This window comes from Dromiciops gliroides, chromosome 1 (genome assembly GCF_019393635.1).
Source record: "Dromiciops gliroides isolate mDroGli1 chromosome 1, mDroGli1.pri, whole genome shotgun sequence".
Classification (NCBI taxonomy): domain Eukaryota; kingdom Metazoa; phylum Chordata; class Mammalia; order Microbiotheria; family Microbiotheriidae; genus Dromiciops; species Dromiciops gliroides.
The window spans coordinates 684,061,044-684,081,631 of NC_057861.1; the positions used below are offsets into that span (position 1 = coordinate 684,061,044).

Sequence of the window (20,588 nt, forward strand, 5' to 3'; positions counted from 1 at the left end):
CCTGGTGATGCTATATAGCTATGAATCATAGAATATAATAATCTCCAAAGAATCAAGATTGTGGGCCATCCAAAGGGATTTGTGGACAATAACAGGCTGTGGCATGTAAACAGAGAGATATATAAAGGGGAAAAGCAGGTAGGACAGTGATAACAAATGGACTGCTCAAACAAACACCTGCATAATGTTAAGGGACTTAGAAGAAGGTCCCCTACATGCTGGGTGGACTTCATAAGGATGCATTCATTTCTGTAGTATCACAGAAACTTTTATACTAATAGATCAATGAGCATTTATTAAATGCCTATCAAGTGACAGGCACTGGGGACCAAAATACAGAATGAGGCTTAACCAGGAGTTTCCCCAAGAGAATGCTCAATGAATGGGAAACTTATATAATTATAAATATCGGGTAACATTTATATAGCACTTTAAGGTTTGTTTGCAAAGTTTTTTATGTATTACTTCATTTGATAATTACAATTGATAGCCTTCTTGCTAGAATTATGTCAAGTAGAAGCAAAACAAACTCTATTAGCTTATGTTTCAAAGGCATGTGTCTTAGTATACTGAAAGGAAGTCTGAACTTGACAGTAGGGACAGGGTAAAGAACAGTGGAGTCTGAATTAGAAGGCAGGGTATGAAACCAGGCTCTGTAACTTACTGCAATCCTGGGCAAGTCACTTTGCCTCTTGGGCCTCAGTTTCCTCATCTGTAAAATTAAGAGATTAAGGGGCAGCTAGGTGGCGCAGTGGATAGAGCACTGGCCCTGGAGTCAAGAGTACCAGAGTTCAAATCTGGCCTCAGACACTTGACACTTACTAGCTGTGTGACCCTGGGCAAGTCACTTAACCCCAATTGCCTCACTAAAAGAAAAAAAAATTAAGAGGTTAAATCACATGGTCCCAAAGATTCTTTCCAGACCTTAATGTATTTTTCTGGTAAGTGGATTCAGGGGAGAGGTCTGGCTTTGTGTCCAAGCTCAGTTATTTACTATGTAAACTTGGGTTTAAACCTCTGTTTCCTCTCAATATGATGTAAATGTTACTATTATAGTTCTTTTTCTTTTCTTATATTCCCTTCAATATGAAACATTCATTAAATAATATCTTACTATTAATCATTGAATGTATGCATCTATATCTATATTTAGATATATAGATATATCTATATGTCTAAATAGATATATCTATATGCAGATAGATATATAGATATATGAGACAGAGAGAGAGAAATTGAGAGGATTAATAAGTTAAGTAACATAGCACTATCTGTAAAGAAATCAAAATGGCTACCAATTTCGCAGAACCACAGGTTAAGCAATGATATAACATGAATAATGTTTTGATAATAATAAGTGTGTCAAGCCCTCAAGGTTTAAAAAAAACCCCACTATAGAGCCATCTTTATGCCATCAGCTGAATCTTAAATTTCACAAGTTCAGTCAATTCTTTTGTTACACATGTATTATCTTTAGTAATCTTACCTTCCACCCACTAAAAGGAAGTGGTCCAAGAAACCCCATTAGCACAAAGGACTATACATGCTTGAGGATGGTTGGAAAGGTCAGTGAATTCAGCTTATTGCAACAGCATAAAAAGCACCCAACTGTTTTTCAAGCAGAAATGCTGCAAACCTAACCAGCGTCATAATAGAGGATGACTGGCTAACCCCATGATAATATCAAATACAAAGAAAAGAAAAATATTAAGAATATTATATGACTTTAATACAATTTCTAGCTCAGAGAAGGATAAAATATTGCTATTAGCTAGCAGAGAAACTGCATTGTGAAGGGAATAGAAGCTGTGTTCAGCCCAATTTACCTTTAGTCATTCAGAAATTTTTATGAAGGCATGTTCTTTTAAAGGCTTTCTAGTCTGTGCTTTGCTTTCTCTGGGCACAAGTCATAAGAAAGATTGTAAGATACAGAGCTCTTCTTGGTCTTTTGTGGGAGGTAGGGGGGTGGGATCAAACAATATCCCATAACTGAAAACTTTGCCATAACCTTAAGAGTATTTGGGTTTTTTTGTTTTGTTTTGTTTTGTTTTTTTGTTTTTGCAGGGCAATGGAGGTTAAGTGACTTGCCCAGGGTCACACAGCTAGTAAGTGTCAAGTGTCTGAGGCCGGATTTGAACTCAGGTACTCCTGAATCCAGGGCCGATGCTTTATCCACTGCGCCACCTAGCTGCCCCCAAGAGAATTTGGTTTTTAACTTTGTAATTCACCAAACCGTAGATATGCAGAGCTGGAAATGCCAACAACAATGTAAGGAATGCTCCTCTCATACAATATCCTAGACAAGTAGCCATTGAGTACTTCAAAGGACCAAAGGATGGAGACTTCTCTACTTGTTGAGACAGCCCAGCTGCTTTGTTATTCAACACGTGACAAATAACTTCACTAAACCATTGCTATTGGATAAATAGCCTCTCACCATCATAGTATCACAAAATTAAACTTCTTAAGACTGCTTGGGGAGGGGCAAGATAGGGGAGCTATAAGGATATGAATGTGTTGTAACAATAAAAGACACTGATTAAAAAGTAAAATGTATTTTCAAAAGTGTGAATGAAAGAACAAAATCAACCTTCCCAGGGACATAAAAATAAATCGACATTTGTATGAAATATGCTGTTTTACAAAGCACTTTATATATTTTGTCCCATTTGATGCACACAGGTGCTATAAGGATTATTATCCCCATGTGACAAATAGAGGAAACTGAGGCTTGGTGATTTGAAGTGATTTGTCCTTGGTTATACAGCTATTAAGAGTCAGAGGAGGAAATCAAGCCTCTCCTGACTATAAACCTAGCATGCTTTACACAATATCAAACTGTTTCATCTTATCCCATTCTTGTTTCAAATCATTATCTTAGCCACACAGAGACACCCCAGATGTGGATGTACTTATGATTTACTGCCTATATTAGAATTCACTCATTATCTAAAAAGGCCTAACATTTAGAAAAAAAATCCAGCAATTCACAGGATCAGAGCTAGAAGGGGCTTTAAAGGTAATCCAGTTCAATGCCCACTTTTGGCAAATAACAAAACTGAAAAAATACAGACACTAAATGACTTGCCTAGGTCACACAGCTAGTACTACTAGTACTACTACTAGTACTACTACTACTACTACTACTACTACTACTACTACTATTACTATTACCACCACTACTACTACTACTACTACTACTACTACTACTACTACTACTACTACTACTACTACTACTACTAGTCATATATTTGCTAAACTTTGTAGAGTGCTTTAAGGTTTGCAAAATGCTTTTGATACATTAGCTCATTTTACCCAAATAACAATAGAAAATGAATGCTACTATTTACAGATGAGGAAACTGAGGCTGAGAGAGATCAAGTTACTAGCTGAGGGTCACAGGTCCAATATCTGATACATGATTTGAACTCACGTTTTCCTGACTCCACATTCCACTACAAATTTTGAACAGTATTCATTGCAGTTAAAAATTGGAAAAAAATTCTTACTGCTTACCTCATAGCATTTTACTAAACTATAAAGCATGATGCAAATGTGAGGTACCACAGGTATGTGCCTGGGGAATTTGCCTCAGTTTCCTCATCTACAAAATGAAGATAATCAGAGCCCTTAATTTGCAGGGTTGTTATGTGGATAAAATAATATTTGAAAGTGTTTTACAGGGCTTAAAGTATTATGTAAATGCAGATAGCTGGTACAGTGCATAGAGTGCCAGGCCTGGAGTAAAAAAGACATCTTCCTCAGTTCAAATATGGCCTCAGACACTTACTTACTAGCTGTGTGACAATGGGCAAGTCATTTAGCCTTCTTTGCCTCAAGTTTCCTCATCTATAAAATGAACTAGAGAAGAAAATGTCAAGCCACTCCAGTATCTTTGCTAACAAAACCCCAACTGGGGTCACAAAGAGTTGGACATGACTGGAAATGACTGAACAACAAATATTGTTGTTTTTAAAATGATCATTACTCTTCTCTTTCAAGGGGATACTATTTTTTTTCTGCCTCCAAATCTAACACTCTATCCACTCTACCAACTACTCTGCTCCCTCAGAATAAACTAGTATTCAAGGCAGTTTCCAAGTTGCAGGAAGAGTGGAAATCCAGATCCAAAAGATGGTAAGAAATAGACATACGTGTATTCACTAAACTTCCACTCGAGTGAGAAGCACGTAAAAAAAATTCTTGCATTTTCCTGGAGCTTTTGTAACCTCTTTGCCTATGACACAAACATTCTCTCCACCTCTGTAATCTCAGCATGGAACTGCCTGGGGCTTCTTGAAGAATTTTCTAGCAGAGTGGGAGGTTCTGGCAGCTAAGCTGGAAGGACTTGAATATGGATCTAGCTACTTGCCCCAGAATCCGTCCAGCGTCAAAGAAGCTCTTCCACAGAGACTAAGACAACGTATGTTTTTCTCCAGAGCAATTCAAGAAGAGCATAATGAAGCCATAGAATTGGTAGAATCTGGATGACTGGAGAGAACACTCACAGCCAAAGAAATCATAGATCCTTGAGGTACTGTCACAATAGATTTAAGCTTCATTCATTCAATTTGTTTCTGGCTGCAATAAAAATTTCAATGATCTATAAAAAATGTAAATGCTATTAAGAAGGGAGACTTGTAGGCACTAAGAGCATATGTCTTTAAGAAAATGATTATGCTCACTCTTGTTAGGTAGTATTATGGGAAGCAGCAGAGGTAAAAGCATATGAACTGTGGAATCAGAGTCAAGTCATCAAGCACCTACTATGTGCTAGGCACTGTACTAAGCCCTGGGGACACAAGAAGCAAAAAGAAAGATAACCCCTGCACCTATAGAGATTACATTCTAATGAGGAAAGTTGGGGGGTTTTTTGTTTTGTTTCGGTTTTTGTTTGTTTGTTTGTTTGTTTTGGTTTGTTTTGGGGCAGTGAGGGTTAAGTGACCTGCCTAGGGTGACACAGTTAGTGTCCTATCTGAGGCCGGATTCAAACTCAGGTCCTCCTGAATCCAGGACCAGTGCTTTATCCACTGTGCCACCTTGATGCCCTCTAATGAGGAAAGTTTAAAAAAAAAGGGGGGGGAGCTAAAAGTGGGCAGTGAGATGGTACCTGCTCAGGGGCACAGTAGGCAAGCCTGGGGAATGAAAGAAAACTAGTCTGGACTCTCCCTCAAAATGGATTTTCAGGGAAGAACTCATCCGTTGGAGAAGTCGGAGCACATGGGTACAAATTTTACCTCTCATGAATGCTACCTGGATGACCTTGGGTGAATCACTTCCTAGGACTCAGTTTCTTCATCTATATAATAGATTGTTTAATAAGATGGCCTTCAAGGTCCCTGCCTCCTCCACATTTGTGATCCAGTGATTTTCCGAATATTATGCCACTGCAAAAGACCGCTGGGATCGGTCTCCACAGTCACTCCTCTGTACCTATGAGATCAGGGCTCTAGCATCAGCTACCCAGGGAGTGGTATTTCTCTGTTAATGTTATTTTTATTGTTTTTGCAAAGCCTTTCAGATAAGCAAAACCTTTAACTTAACATAATAGAGAACTGAAAGTTCCATTTGGAAGAGCTTAACAAACCATCCTTTAAAAAACAACAAGTCTCACCTGTGCCCCACACTAAATTGGATAATGTTTCAAAAGTATTTGGATCCCCTTCAAAGCACTGGTTTTCTCATCATCTCCGAAGTCTCTGAATATGTTCCAGACACTTGTAATCAGATGTTTAGCTACCTCACTTTTCATGCTATCTAATCCTTTCTTCTGTTCACAGCATTTTTGCTCTGTTAATATTAAAAATTATGCAAATTGAGTCTTGAAAATAATCTAGTTAGACTATCTGATCCTCCCTTCTAATTCAGATGCTTAATTATGCCTTGGGGTTGACCCTAGGTTCTTAAAAGCTATCCTATGTCCTACTAACCTAAGAAAGCATTTTTTAACCAGTGAAATGAATAAAGGAATAAATTATAAGTCACAGAGGGGTAGTAATCTGCTTCAGTGATGTGAGTATCCACTCATGATCAAAAGATCCTGGAATTGAAAATAACCAATGTCAGTCAACGAGCATTTATTAAGTGTCTGCTAGGTGCCAGATACCATGCTAAACGCCTATGCGTGCTGTCCCATGCATTCATTTCTTTCAATAATTTCATTTAGCAAATATTTATTAAGCACCTACTAGATACAGAGCACTATACTGTGTTGGGGGTGGGAATGGGAGAACACACAAAGTTTAGAGAAGGTATAGTCCCATATTATATGGGGATTTTACTCTAGTAGTTGTGACTTGGCAGCCTGATATTTTATAGCTAGAAATTAATGCAAATGAGTACTGTGAAGCTGCCCCTGAAATTCAGACAAGTTTGTACCTTCTAATATCACCAAGTTTGATTCTTGGTCCTATGCTAAACATTCCATTTCCATCATGCACAGAATACTTATTTCTTAAGCAAGTCACATCCTTCCTTTCTTTTTTTTGGGGGGGGCACTGAGGGTTTAAGTGACTTCCTCAGGGTCACACAGCTAGTAAGTGTCAAGCGTCTGAGGTTGGATTTGAACTCAGGTCCTCCTAAATCCAGGGCCAGTGCTTTATCCACTGTGCCACCTAACTGCCCAAGTTACTTCCTTTTAACAGAGGTTATATTCTATAGTAATGTCTCAGGAAAATTTTTAGTTTGACAATTTCCAAAGATACAGTCTAGCTCTTGGTAGCTTCTGCAGAGCTAAGCTTTCTCTTCAGATTTTATCAACCATGAATTATAATAACTATTGATATTTATATAACATTTTAGGGTCTGCAAACACATGTTTTCATGCTATCTCTCTGAGTAGCCTCCCAAATACCTAGTGAAAATGTGACAAATATCTTAAGAATCTTAAAGATTTCTTTTCTTTGTTACACACTTAACTCAAATGAATGCTTTGGCTAAGCCTATATTATTAATAGTGAAAAATTCTCTGTACATCCACATTACCATCACCACTTGAAACCTTTAAATATAAAAATAAATTTTCATGTCACCCCCTAAACTTCTGTTACCACATTGCTGTTTCCTTTTTATTTCCTTCTTCTCACTCAATCTTGAGATGTCCATAAATAAATCACAAATTTCAATTCTTAATGTCTTGAAAAATTCAGAATCATTTATAAATATGACAAAGCTTATTATTCGATACTTTGAAGGAGCCTGGTAACAATTAGTTCTGACTTTTTCTAATAGAAGAAATAGAGAACTTCTGGCTATACACTCTGGCAGACACAAAAGGGATGAGGCTACCATGCAATTTTGCCATATTCTGTTCATTTCAAAGTCTTGCTTTCAATACACATTAATTCCTGAAGGAATATGCTCTCTTGTAGATGACTCTTTTTGGTTCTGATCTTTTCTCTTAAACATGAGAACTGGTTTACTCAAAGGGGGAAAAAAGTCTCTTAAGTGATCATGTTCCCTCCAAACCTCTTTTAAATGTGTGAGGTTAAAGGGAGAAAATTTTAACATATGGTAAGAGTGGGGAGAAGAAAAAGGACCAAGGTTCAATCTTGCTTCTGGTAATTCTTAGTGGTATTATTCTGGGCAATTTACTTAACCAGGCAACTTGCTGGGAATTGTCTTTTTAAATCTCAGAATAAGTGAATTATAATCTCTATGCCAATGTCATAAAACAACAATAACAATAAAGACTAAGGCTCAACTTTCTCCCTAATAAGAATAAGACCATATACTTGCATAAATCTTGCACTTTAAAAATGTCTTCACATCTGTTGTCTTGCTTGATCTTCAAAATAGTTCTTTGTATCTTCAAATCTTAGTATCTTCAAATCTTTGTATCTTAGTATCTTCAAATAGTTTTTGAAGTGTATGGGGTAGGTGTGATTAGCTGATGTGATTAGCCCTATTTTATAAATAAAGAAAGTATGGTGCAAAGAGGTCTTACCACTGAGAAGCTGGAAGCCAGGCCTTTTGACTCTCAATCAAATGTCCTTCCTATTCTACCACATTGCATACTCTTGTGTCATAAATTATGATCAAATAACATTTTGGGAGAAATGCTCTCTATTGTTAATATTCATGTAAATCTAACAAGGGACAACTTAGATTTCTCCTATAAAAACTAAAAGAACAACATGGGCAAGGCATTCCAGTAACACATGACTAAAACAGCTTACCATGTTGGCTGGAATTCCTGCTTATGTTCTCTCCTTTCTCAAGAAATCTGTGGTTCACCCGCAGTCCTCCCACTTTGCTGTCAGGAGATGCAGATCCATTTGCTTGACTTGTCATGGTATTCATATGAGTTGGGATAGGTTCAAATGTTGGGTCTAGTTCCAAGATCAGCCTATTGAGCTGTTCAATCGATTGGTCAATATCCAGAGTTGGAGATCCTGGTAAAATTCCCGTATTCAATCCCATTTCAACCCCATTTATCTCTTTCTCTGGTGTTAACCTAGGTTTGAAACCCTCTGGGTAAGAGTGCTGCGGTACTTCATTGGGATTCGATATACTACCTAAGCCCCTCTGCACAGCATCCCTGCTGCTGGATCCTCTTGTGGGAGTTAGTGGGACCCTGGGCTGGGCTGGGACATAGTTTGAATTCTCTGAAGAGTTGTGGATGGCAAACCTCCCCTCATTATCTGCTGTGTAGCTATACTGATGTGCTGTAACTAATTGTTGTTGGCGCACCCAGGTCTGAGTGGAATAGGTGCCCTGTCCATAGGTTGGTGCCTGAGCTGGCCCTGTAGGGTTCCTCAAAAGTTGTTGAACCTGCTTGGGCTCACCATTTCCAAATGATCGCTCATAAAGGGGATCTACACCAATGCCCAGGTCTGGAGCAAGGGCAATATGGTGGTCTTCCCCAGTGTTGCTTCCAAAGCCATCTGATAAGAGAGAATTTTGACTGCTTTTATGGCAGGTAAAATTTCCAAGGTGGCTGGAGTGTTGACCTTCTGAAGAAGACAAAGTCCCAATACTGTCCACGCTGTGTAAGTCATGATTAGGCATCTCATCATCTAGGATGTCTGTCTCCCTGTCTTTCAGCTTGGAGTCTCCATTCACATGAACCTGGGCTGGCACTACGTGACGAGTCCCACTGTATTTACTGCGGGCATCAGTCATATCCTTTGGGGAGCTTACAGAGTCTTCTAGTCCAAACCCACTGAGGAGCTGGTCCAGTTCTGCCTTTTCTTGTGGGCTCAATCCCCTTTTCGTGCCTGGAGCTGAGCGTTCTTCAGTCTTGTCTGTCCTTACTGAGGCAGTGGAGTGACCTGAATCACTGCTAACAGACAGGGTATGGTCACTGTGATCAGGGCTGCTGGTTACTGGAACGACCTGGGTCCCACTAGGGATGCCGTTGTCAGATATGCTCTTCTTTCTCACTTTAGCATAAAGGCTGCCATCAATTGGACCTTGGGTGTGTAACACTGGATTGGTGGAGAGAAGGAAAAAAAAAGCTATTGTTAGATGAAAGTTTTAAACATCTCTAGAGTTGAAGAGGTAAACATATTTATATCACACCAGTGACTAATGTGTTCAATAATTCTATCAGCTTAGAAAAGTACCATCCTTTGAGAACCAGAGCCTGGCACTCTTTTATCACCCTAAGCTCCACCTTTCACTTCATAACAAAGGTGTCATAAAGTAAACACAGACACACACACTCACTCAGAACAAGTTGAGGAAGGCAAAGAAAAACATCAGCTCAAAGAGCTCGTGGCCAACTGTGTTTTCTCCATCTCTACTTTATTTTACTCTGAGCTGAAATTGCGGTCATACAATAACAAGATTTGAAAACCCATGTGCACCTGGAATTTGTGAGACATGATGAACACACATTCTACAACAGAGGGAACATGGCTTTTGAAATGGCAGGAGAGGCATATTTCAAGCATGTGTCTCAGGGCTCCTGGTCTGTCATTTCAGGCTGAATGCATTATCATGGGTCAATGACTATTGGGGTTCCTAGCCCACCTCCTTTGCAAACCCTGAAGAAATGTCAGGCACTCCATCAAAAGGAGTGCTCCTAAGCAGCATGTCAGAACACATACCTGTCTGGCTAAGGTATACACAGAAATAACCAAATGAATGTGAATAGTGCTTCCTTTTTATTTTGGATTTACTAATGACAGAGAAACTCTATCGTGTTACATAGATGTAATAAAAGGAGGCGAGTAGCTGGCTACAGGTAAGCAATCATGTAACAGCCTCAAGTAAATATAGAAAGATGGAATATAAGGGAATGGGGGGGAGGAGTATGTGTGTATGTGTGCATGTGTGTGCAAGTATATATGACAGGGATAGGGAGAGTTTTTCAATTCTCTTTTCTCAACAATACAATGATCCAAGAAAATACTAAAGGACTATTGATGAAACATACTATCCACCTCCAAAGAGAAAACTGATATTAATGGAACAGACTGAAGCATGCTATTTCTCACTTTCTTTAATTTTTTTCCTTTTAATCGAGCTTTCTTATCCAATATGACAAATATGGTAATGTTGTATAATCATAGAAGTATAACCCATATCTGACTGCTTACCGCCTCAGGAGTGGGGAGGGGAGGGAGGGAAGGGGGGATACAAGTTGGATCCCAAAACTGTAAATAAAAATATTTATTACATTTTAAAAAATAAATAAAAGAGAAAAAGAAAATATTTTCATTCTAAAATATGCAAATCTTCCTTGAAACTGAGAAAACAGCATTCAGAACGGGCTTGCAAAAAGGGCTGCAAATTTGGAGGGCTGGATTTGGATGGCAAGATTAAATTGCCTGCTATATGGTCACTTGTTCCCACACCAGATTTCTGTAAAAGGTAACTTGCAAGGTTTTCATGGATTTACTGAATTACAAACTCTTAAATCCCTGAGTCAACCTACAAAATAATTCTACAAATCACCTAAAAGAATAAATTATCCTACTCTCTCATTTTTATAACTTGATTTTTAAGCACTCATGTTATCCGCCTCTATAATCACCATAATGTATCTATTTGTGGAGTTCCATGTGAAAATGAACTCTTTGATGGGCAGCTAGGTGGTGCAGTGGATAAAACACTGGCCCTGGATTCAGGAGGACCTGAGTTCAAATCTAGCCTCAGACACTTGACACTAGTTGTGTGACCCTGGGCAAGTCACTTAACCCTCATTACCCCTCAAAAAAATTAAAAGAAAAAAAGAAAGAAAATGAACTCTTCAGATGGTTCCTGAAAATAAAGGGCAAGTTGACTGTTGATCGATGCCATAAAAGAATATATAGTGTGTGGCTAGGTGACACAGTGGATAAAAACACTGGCCCTGGATTCAAGAGGACCTGAGTACAAATACAACCTCAAATACTTGACACTTACTAGCTGTATGACCCTGGGTAAGTCACTTAACCCTCACTGCCCCCCCCCCCCAAAAGCGCATATAACTGGGAGGACATATCTTGACTGCCATACTACATATGATGAGAAATAATATGATTGATAATAATTATATTGCCAAATTTATAATTTGCCATAAATTTATTCTGTAGGACTATATGACTGAATATTGAGCTCTTTATTTTTCAGTGTATTTTTCTTTTTTAAATGCTCAAGGGGAAGTGAGTTTGTGAGAGGGAGAGATTAATTAAAGAAAAATAATTTACCATAAATGATGAGATTAAATGGATTAGTACTTTACTCCAATAAATATAAACCAAGAATGAGATGGAAAAAAGCTCTTCTAAGATTTAACTGAAACACAGTCCAAATAGCACATCAACAGTTTTAAACTACCAACAGTCTAGAACCTATACTGCAAAGATTAAGTATGAGCAGTCTTTAATTGGTCATAACTGAATATGCCACTACCACACTGAGATGCCACTGGGGAAACCTGTAGAGCCTCAGTTCAGAAGTGACTTCTTTTGGGTTCTGTGGGGAGAGGGCATAATCTTATGGAGGCAGAGATATAAAATAGTGGGGACTTCAAAGGTCTCAAAGGTAGGATCGCTAACAATAGAAGCTAAGGTGGCTTCACTGGGGGCTTTTGTAATTAAGGTTTCCAGAGGGAGTATGACTACCAGTGTTTAGGGCTCTAGCAGCAGAAAGGGTAGCCACTGCTGAAGTAAATACAAGAGGCTCCTGTTGCTGGATAGGAATGAGATAAATTCCTATACTTCTGAATGGGGATTGGAAATTTCTTATTTTGCTAAAGAAAAACAATTGCCAATACAATTCAACAAGCATTTACAAACGTCCTTATTTTGTGTTAACAAGCACTGTGCTAAGGTTGCAGAAAAAAAGAGAAAAATTATATAGTACCCCAAAAGTCACGAAGTTAATATAACTTTATTAAGTATCCGTTATACACCAGGTATTGTACTAAGTACTGATTGTAGTAAGCACTAACAGCAAAAAATGATCACTGCCCTGGAATAGTTCATATTCTAATGGCAAGACAATATGCAAATATCTATATAAATACACATATTTATATATGATATAAAAATATATATGATTTATATATGATATATAAAATATCTACATAATAAAAATGGAAGGAAATCTTTTGGTAGGTTTTTTTTTAACATTTCCAAATGGAGTACTATTATTATTATTATAATAACCCCAAAATAACAAAGTTTCACTCAAGCAAACAATGGATGAACAAGCACCTAACAGGCACCTGTGCCAGGTAAAACACCATGTGGAGGAGGTACAAAGACAAAGCTGTCACAGCTTCAATCCCAAAGGACCTTACATTCTATTGGAGGGAAGAATGTGCATGTATCAAGGTAATTTGGGAAGAAGGTACTAGTAGCTGGGGATCAAAGTTAAGTCTCACACAGCAGGGGAAGCTTGACCTGGACCTGAGAATAAATAAAATAATCTAAGCCATAGAAGTGAGGAAGACATGCATTCCAAAAATGGAGGGCACAGGTGAGAAAGGCTAGGGTCTATGTAAAAGTACAAAGATAAGAAATGGAGTGTCCATTGTGAGGAAAAGGAAGAAGTCCAGTTTGGCTGGATCAGTGTGAAAAAGTGTATAATAAGCCTGGAAAAGTAGCCTGGATACAGTTTGGGAAGGGCTTTAAGTGCCAAACAGGTTTTAATTTTATCATAGAGGCAATAGGCGTATTATTGAGCAAGGGAGTGACACAGTTAGATCTGCCCTTTAGAAATATTAGCTTGGCAGCTTTGTGGAGGATAGATTAGAGAGGTGGAAAAAGATTCAAGTCAGAGAGACAAATTAGGAGGCTAAAGTAATAGGGCAGATGAGAAGTGATGATGATAATGTGTGTGTGTGAATGGATGGAAAGGGGTAAATGAGAAAGATGTAGTAGAAGAAAAAAAAAATTGACAAGACTTGGCAACTGATTGGCCATGGGAAGTAAGTGAAGGGTGGTGGAGTTTAAATAATCTTGAAGTTTGTTCTACACTCCAACCCCTTTCCCATTTCAACGCACCAAAAGAATTTTTTAAATTGGCCCTACTCAGTTAGGTGGTGCAGTGGATAAAGCACTGGCCCTTGTTTCAGGAGGACCTGAGTTCAAATCTGGCCTCAGGCACTTGACACCTACTAGCTGTGTGACATGGGGCAAGTCACTTAACCCTCATTACCCTGCAAAAACAAACAAACAAAAATTGGCCCTACCTCATTCCCCCCCTTTTTTCGTCCAAATTAGTCTTTTCACCAGAAAGGGAGCAATTCATAGAGTGGGGACACCTTCCACTGAATTCATATGGCCCTTTACGGTCTCACGGAATTGCCTAAGCTCTGAAAGGTTAAGGGGCTTTATGCAGCCCATACAACCAGTATGGGACAGTGATAAGAATTGGACCAGTTTTACTGATTCTAAAGTTGGCATTCTCTCACCTGTATTTATGTTGATTGAAAGACAAACTAATGCTAGGAAATAAGCTATCTGAAAATACAAGTATTCTGGAATACTCACCAAAAATTCTAAAGGAGTGATTCAATGCCTTAGGAATGATGTTTGTTTGTTTTCTGTGACTATGGAAAAATTGATTGACCTCAGCAGGTTCTTGGGGCTAGCTGCTGTTATTCTGAATGGCAGCTAGAACATATATATTCAACAAGGGTGTTAATAATTAAATGTTTAAAGGTTCCTTCCTGGGAACTGTCATGTAGAGGAGTTAGAACTTGGTATTTGTCACTTCTGCTTTTTCTAGACAATTGTCCATTTTAGCTACAAGTGATATGAGTTAGGCTGTAGAGAGTGTTTTAGGTCCCATAAAGTAAATGTTTTCAGTTCCTCTGCAGTCCAGAGAACAAGCTAAGAAGAGCTTAGAAAGTTAGTACTTCAAATTACAGCATCACAAAATGTGAGGTGGTCATGCCTACCAGAGTTTGTTCTAAGCAGAACTTTATTGAAGGATTAGTTCATATGATAAATCAGAGTTGTACAAAATTTTGCAGTTTACAAAAACCTTACCCTATGTGGTAGGTAGTGCAAGTATTAATATTTTCATTTTATAAGAAAGGAAACTTTGGACAAGTCCATTAGGCTCCCTGGGCCTCAATTTCCTCATCTGTAAAGTGAGGTAGTGGGACTAGGTCACAGATTCCCAACCTTTTTTTTTTTTTTAAGTGAGGCAACTGGGGTTAAGTGACTTGCCCAGGGTCACACAGCTAGTTAAGTGTTAAGTGTCTGAGGCTGGATTTTAACTCAGGTACTCCTGACTCCAGGACTGGTGCTTGATCCACCGCGCCATCTAGCTGCCCTTTCCGAACCTTTTTTTAATCCCTGAACACTTGGTTTTCAATAAACTCTCCTATATTCCCCTTTCAATAGAAAAGGAAATGCTAGAGTTTACCATGCCTATTGCCCACGAGAAAAAAAAAAGTAAAAAGCTTAACTAATTCCCCACCTTTCCCCCTTGACAAACTTCTCCTATTCCCCGTTGGTATACATATTCCAAGACTGGAACCCTTGGACTAAAGGACCTCTAAGGTTCCTCCCAGCACTAAATCCTGTGATCCCGAGGATAAGACATTAAGTTATTTGTCCATAATTGTGTAGGTATCAAGTATAGGCTTTAAACTACTATCTTTGACCGGTAATCTTAAAGGTCACAGTATAACAAATAGGGTGGTTCCTATAATAAATGTGCCCAGTGGGCAGGGATTCTATAACACATGTGCAAAGAGTACAGAAAGCTGTGTGTATGAGAAGGAGGTCAAAGACAGAAAGAAAAGCATACAGCCAGTCCAAAAGATCTAGAGCCATATTTAGTACTTTTGCAGTAGAGTAAAGAAATGGAAGCAAAATGGATGACCAGCAAGAGAAAGTATCAAAAAAATAAAGAAGTTGGCGGGGGTGGGAGAATTTTAGTATGTTCCTATTATGTATCATGGCCCTTTACCTTATTTGATCTTCACAAAAACTCTGTGAGGTAGGTGTTATTATTCCCATTTTACAGTTGAGGAAACTAAGGTAGGAAAAGGTTAAGTGATTTGCCCATGGTCAACCTAGCTAGCTTGCTCACTCATATTTGAACTCAGGGCTTCCTGACTCCTGACCCCAAGCTTTATCCAAAGAAGAACCTGGTGGCCTCTATGTAAACTGTGGTACATGTATATAGTGCATTATCCCTCTACCCTAAGGACCATGGGACTTTTCTATCTAACCTTCATCAGAACCATCAAAGTGTGTTTTGTCTTCCTCCATTAGCACAGGAGCTTCTTGAGAATAGAGGCTGTTTTCGTTTTCTACAGTTATCCCTTACACATCGTGGAGGTTAGGGGAATGATGCCTCTGTGATCTGGAAAGTGCACATCAAATATTTTTTGCCTTCTTTCATACCAAAGAAGTCTGAATTTTTTCTTTTTCTTTAATGAGATATTTACAGTATCTTATTATAAAATTTGGGCTGATTTTATACTATATTATATGTATATTTTATGCATTTCTGGGTTTCTAAACTTTTTTTATGTTGTCTATTGACCTTTGCATGTTGCGGGCAGTTTCCACAAACCACCCCCCACCCCCACCAAAATTCCCATTTAATTTCTTATGCCTACTATTGATATATCAAAACTGCAATGGGGAAAGTTATGATGTGGAAGGGATAACTGTATTTATATCCTCAACACTTAACACAGTACTTAATAAATGCTTCATTCATTCATTCATTTATGTCATGGAGCATTACTGTGCAATAGATAATGATGAATATGAAGAATTCAGAAAAACATAAGATTTATGTGAACTGATATAAAACCAATTGAGCAGAACCAGGAAAGTGGTATACAACATAACAACAATGTAAATATTAAGAACAAAACACAATGTAATTATAAAGACCAAGCTTGACCCCTATGAAGAGATAGGAAAACCCTCTTCTGTCCCTTCTTAAAGGTGAGAGATTATAGGTACAGAACAGTGTATACATTACCATACTCAATGTTGGTTAGTTTTATTAAAATATATCAACATATTTTAAAGGAGTGAAGTGAGATTTTATAGAACAAGTCAGAGAGATCTCTCTGGCTACCCTACCTTCAGCCTAAGGGTCATTTTCCCTTTTAGTTGGCTACTGTGCACAGTTTCATTCAGAAAAAATATCCCTCCAGGTTTAAAGATAAGTGCAATTTAAGAATGGAAAGAACACAGATTAATCAGTTAATTCATTCAATAACCATTTATTTAGGGCTTTACCAGCTGAGCTAATTAGCATTTCAAAGCATCATGACAGGGGACTAAACCCCATGGACTAAGGGAGGTTCAGAGGAAGCGCTCTTTCCCCCTCCCTTTTCTCCCTCCTCTTATTCTTCCCACCCCATGTCTTCCCCTTTCAGACATCTTCCTCCTTTTATCTAAAATCTTTGTATTTGTCAAATAAAGTTTTATGTTCCCTGTCTTTAATTTTAAAAGCAGATGATCTCACTGTCTTATGCTTTCCTAAGAGAATATGAACTAGTTATATTACATTCTTTAATATTGAAATATATAGGGGCAGCTAGGTGGTGCAGTGGATAGAGCACCGGCCCTGGATTCAGGAGTACCTGAGTTCAAATCTGGCCTCAGATACTTACTAGCTGTGTGACCCTGGGCAAGTCACTTAGCCCCAATTGCCTCACTAAAAAAAAAAAAAAAAAGGAAAAGAAATATATATTACTGTATTTGAGTGTATGGGGGGTAGGAATGGAGAAGAAAGGAATGGTACATTGACCCTTGAGAATTGCAAAGGTCATTGATCCTTGCAATGTACCCTGAATTACTTCAGAGAAATAGGGCAATATTTCTTTAAACACGTGTTCTTTTATAAGTGCCAAACCCAAATTAGTGCCTTACCTCAAAAACGCCACATATAGTGAACAATGTCCTACTCACCTTACCATGAATATGAGTCACTCTGTACCACCCAGTAAACAGAATTCACCAGAGTGAAAGTTTACATGAGGTAGATGGCAATATATGTTTCTAATGTACTTTAACAACTCAAAAGCTCACGTTCCTTACAACTATAGGAGGGGCAGAATAAGAAAGAGCATGTTAAATACCATCACACACTTGGAAAAAAAAATGGGCATGAAAAGAAAGAAAGAAGAATTACAATATCCATTATGGAAACATGACAGAAATATTTAGCCTTGTATGGTGTATAAATAAGGCATATGAAATTATAATAAAATGAGATAATATTTGGCAGTATGCACTAAAACATGAAGTCATTTTTTTAAGTACCTTCCTTCTCTCTCTCTTTTTTTTTTTTGTGGGGCAATGGGGGTTAAGTGACTTGCCCAGGGTCACACAGCTAGTAAGTGTTAAGTGTCTGAGGCCGGATTTGAACTCAGGTCCTCCTGACTCCAGGGCTGGTGCTCTATCCACTGCGCCACCTGGCCGCCTCCAAGTACCTTCCTTCTCAAAGAAAAACTTCTGGAAGTCATTGATCACTTCACATAACACTTAACTTATGATGTATAAGCTAGGTAGTTTTTAAAATCTAAAAAAAAAGAAAATTAGAATCCTCTCTAAACTGATCACAATATGAAAATAAATTCAATTAAAATTCAATAACCTTTAAGTATCACTTAAAGGGAAGTACACTGAATGTTCCTCCTAATTTGTGTCCCTGCCTGAAATTCTTCCTGACTCCAATCCATCCTCTACAAAGGCATAAAATGATTTTCCTAAATAGTAGATCTGATTACATCAACTTTCTCAATCTCTCCTCCCCCTCCCCCCCACACATACCCAGAGACTCCCTATTACCTCTAGGATCATATATAAAGTCCTCTGGTTTGGTGTTTCAAGTTGACCACAACTTAGCTTCTGTTAAGGGCTAAAATTCTAGCTAAACTGTCCAAAATATCTAATGAGTGGTCGCCAATAAATTATAAGCTTTAGCAAGAGTTAGACTTTTAAGCATTTATTAAGGAGAATAAGAATTTGGTAAAGAGAGAGAAAGGCCTAGATTCCTATCTATTAAAGGGAGAGCACATTTCTAGCTCCCTTCTCCGCCAGCGTCCTCAGGAAAAAGAAAAAGCGAGCCTGAGCGCCAGTCTCTTCCTTCCTCCTCCCACTAGTCCGTGTCACTTCCTGACTCCTGGTCTTGCCCTCAAAGACCTTCCCTTCATGGGCAGAACTCTTCTACAGTAAGTATCCAGCAGGTGGCATTATTCCAATCGTTACACTCCCACCAACCTTTGTAGCATTATTACAAATAACTCCCTCAAGATATTCTTCTGTTCTCTCAGTGCCCTCCTCCCTGCTCCTCATTCTTGACACTCAACCTCCACTCTTCTCTCCGTCTCTCATGCCTAGAATGCATTCTTCCTCCCTTCTACCGCCTCGTGGAACCGCCTGTATTAAATGAGATGATACCAGGTGTTTGGATCATAAATGTTCCTTCAAGATTCAGCTCAAGGGTTGCCTTCTGCATCAGGCCTTTCTGCTAAGGTTGCTTGGCTTCCGTTTCATATGTGTTTTGTTATATGTACACATATAAATGTGTTTGGATGGATGGATGGATGGATATCTGTGTTGTCTCTCTCATTAGAAGTTAAGATACTTGAGGGAAGATACTCCTTAACCCGTTTCTTGTACCCCAGAACTTGAAGAGACCTGCACTGGAGTCCCAGCTGTCACGGCACAGATGAGTAAATTCTGAAGTCATCCCATAACCTCTCCGAGGCTGAGGTTCTTCATTTCCCAAATTAGGGTAATAAAATTTGCTCTTCCTCATAGGTTAATGGGTAAGGATCGAATGAAGTAATACATGTACAAGTACTTTGGTGAGTCAAGTCCACTGGCCTCGGTTTCCTCATGAATAATTTCAGAGGATTGGTTTAGATGATCCATCTTCAGCATTCTATAGGTCTAATCTGTTGCTGCTCCTGTTGTTCAGTTGTTTCAGATTCTTTGTGACCTCATTTGGGATTTTCTTGGCAAAGATACTGGAGTGGTTTACCATTTTTTTCTCCAGCTCATTTTACAGATGAGGAAACTGAGGCAAAAGGGTTAGGTAACTTGTCCAGGTCACACAGGTAGGAAGTGTCTAAGGCCAGATCTGAATTCAGAAAGAAGAGTCTTCCTGACTCCAGGCCCAGTACTCTATCCGCTGTAACACCTAATTGTCTTTCTATATGTCCCAAATCTGTCCCAAAGAAGAGCTATGAGAAAGTACTTCTCGCTCAATTCTTTACAAAGGTCAGGGGGCAATGGGCATCGAACCTTATGTATAACGTCAGACTTTTTCTAATATGCTGAACTGTTCACCTCTTTTTTAGTCTTTGTTATAAGGAATTGCTTTTGGAAAAGAAAAAGGGAGGAATACATTGGGAAATGTCTATAATATAAAAACAAAAGATAACAAAAATGTGTTTTAAAATGGTCTGTGGGCTGGTGATCATATTATTATATAGGGGCAACCTAGCTATGACAGGCTACATTACAACCTCTCTCTTGTCAGACTGATGAGAGGAAATGTGGGATGGTGGAAGGAACATGGGGCCTGAATCCAAAAGACATGAGTTCAAGTCTTATCTCTGACATATACTTTTGTGTGACCTTGGGTAAGTCATTTAGCTTCTATTTATTTAACATCTTTTTTTTCCACCTGTACAATGGAGAGATCAATACTTCTGTCTCAGATGAGATGAATATAGCCCTGTGTTAATGTAAAATATAATGGTCAATACAAATGTGAGGTGTTGCTTGGATGATCTATCTGCTTACACAATTAGTTTCCCTTTCTCCCTCAAGGACAAACCTGTAAGCTTCGTACTTACATGGGTACCCCTTGATGCAGGGGTACCCATGTCTGGTCAAAACATGCAGGAAGTTGAAATGTCTGGATGAAATCCCCAAATAAACCCTCAACTTCCAATGACAGTTCCAAAGTATTTGTGACCTACTCACTCTTTTTGATATGTCTATGTTTCTCACTGACTTACTACTCCTTTCCTGACTTTGCAGATCACAGCTCTGATTTCAGTTCCTTCCTTGGAAACAGGGAAGAGAGGTGATTTTTTTTCCTCTGCTTTCACTGAGTTTCTGCCTTGTCCAAACTGAGAATCCCTGTGTTCAACACCACAGAGAGGCAATCAAAGAAAGACTATGGCTGCCAAGAGTCACAAACCATTTTGG

General features: G+C 38.6%; 1 protein-coding gene across 4 annotated transcripts in view; it reads right to left on the reverse strand.

Annotated features, from left to right (window-relative positions):
- TNS3 (tensin 3) overlaps positions 1-20,588 on the reverse strand; it is a 429,194-nt gene that overhangs the window by 104,121 nt on the left and 304,485 nt on the right. For all 4 annotated transcript variants that reach the window (XM_043964868.1, XM_043964867.1, XM_043964866.1 and 1 more), the window contains one exon: positions 8,178-9,428. In XM_043964868.1, coding sequence (XP_043820803.1) covers positions 8,178-9,428 — 1,251 coding nt within the window. The remainder of the gene's footprint in view (positions 1-8,177; positions 9,429-20,588) is intronic.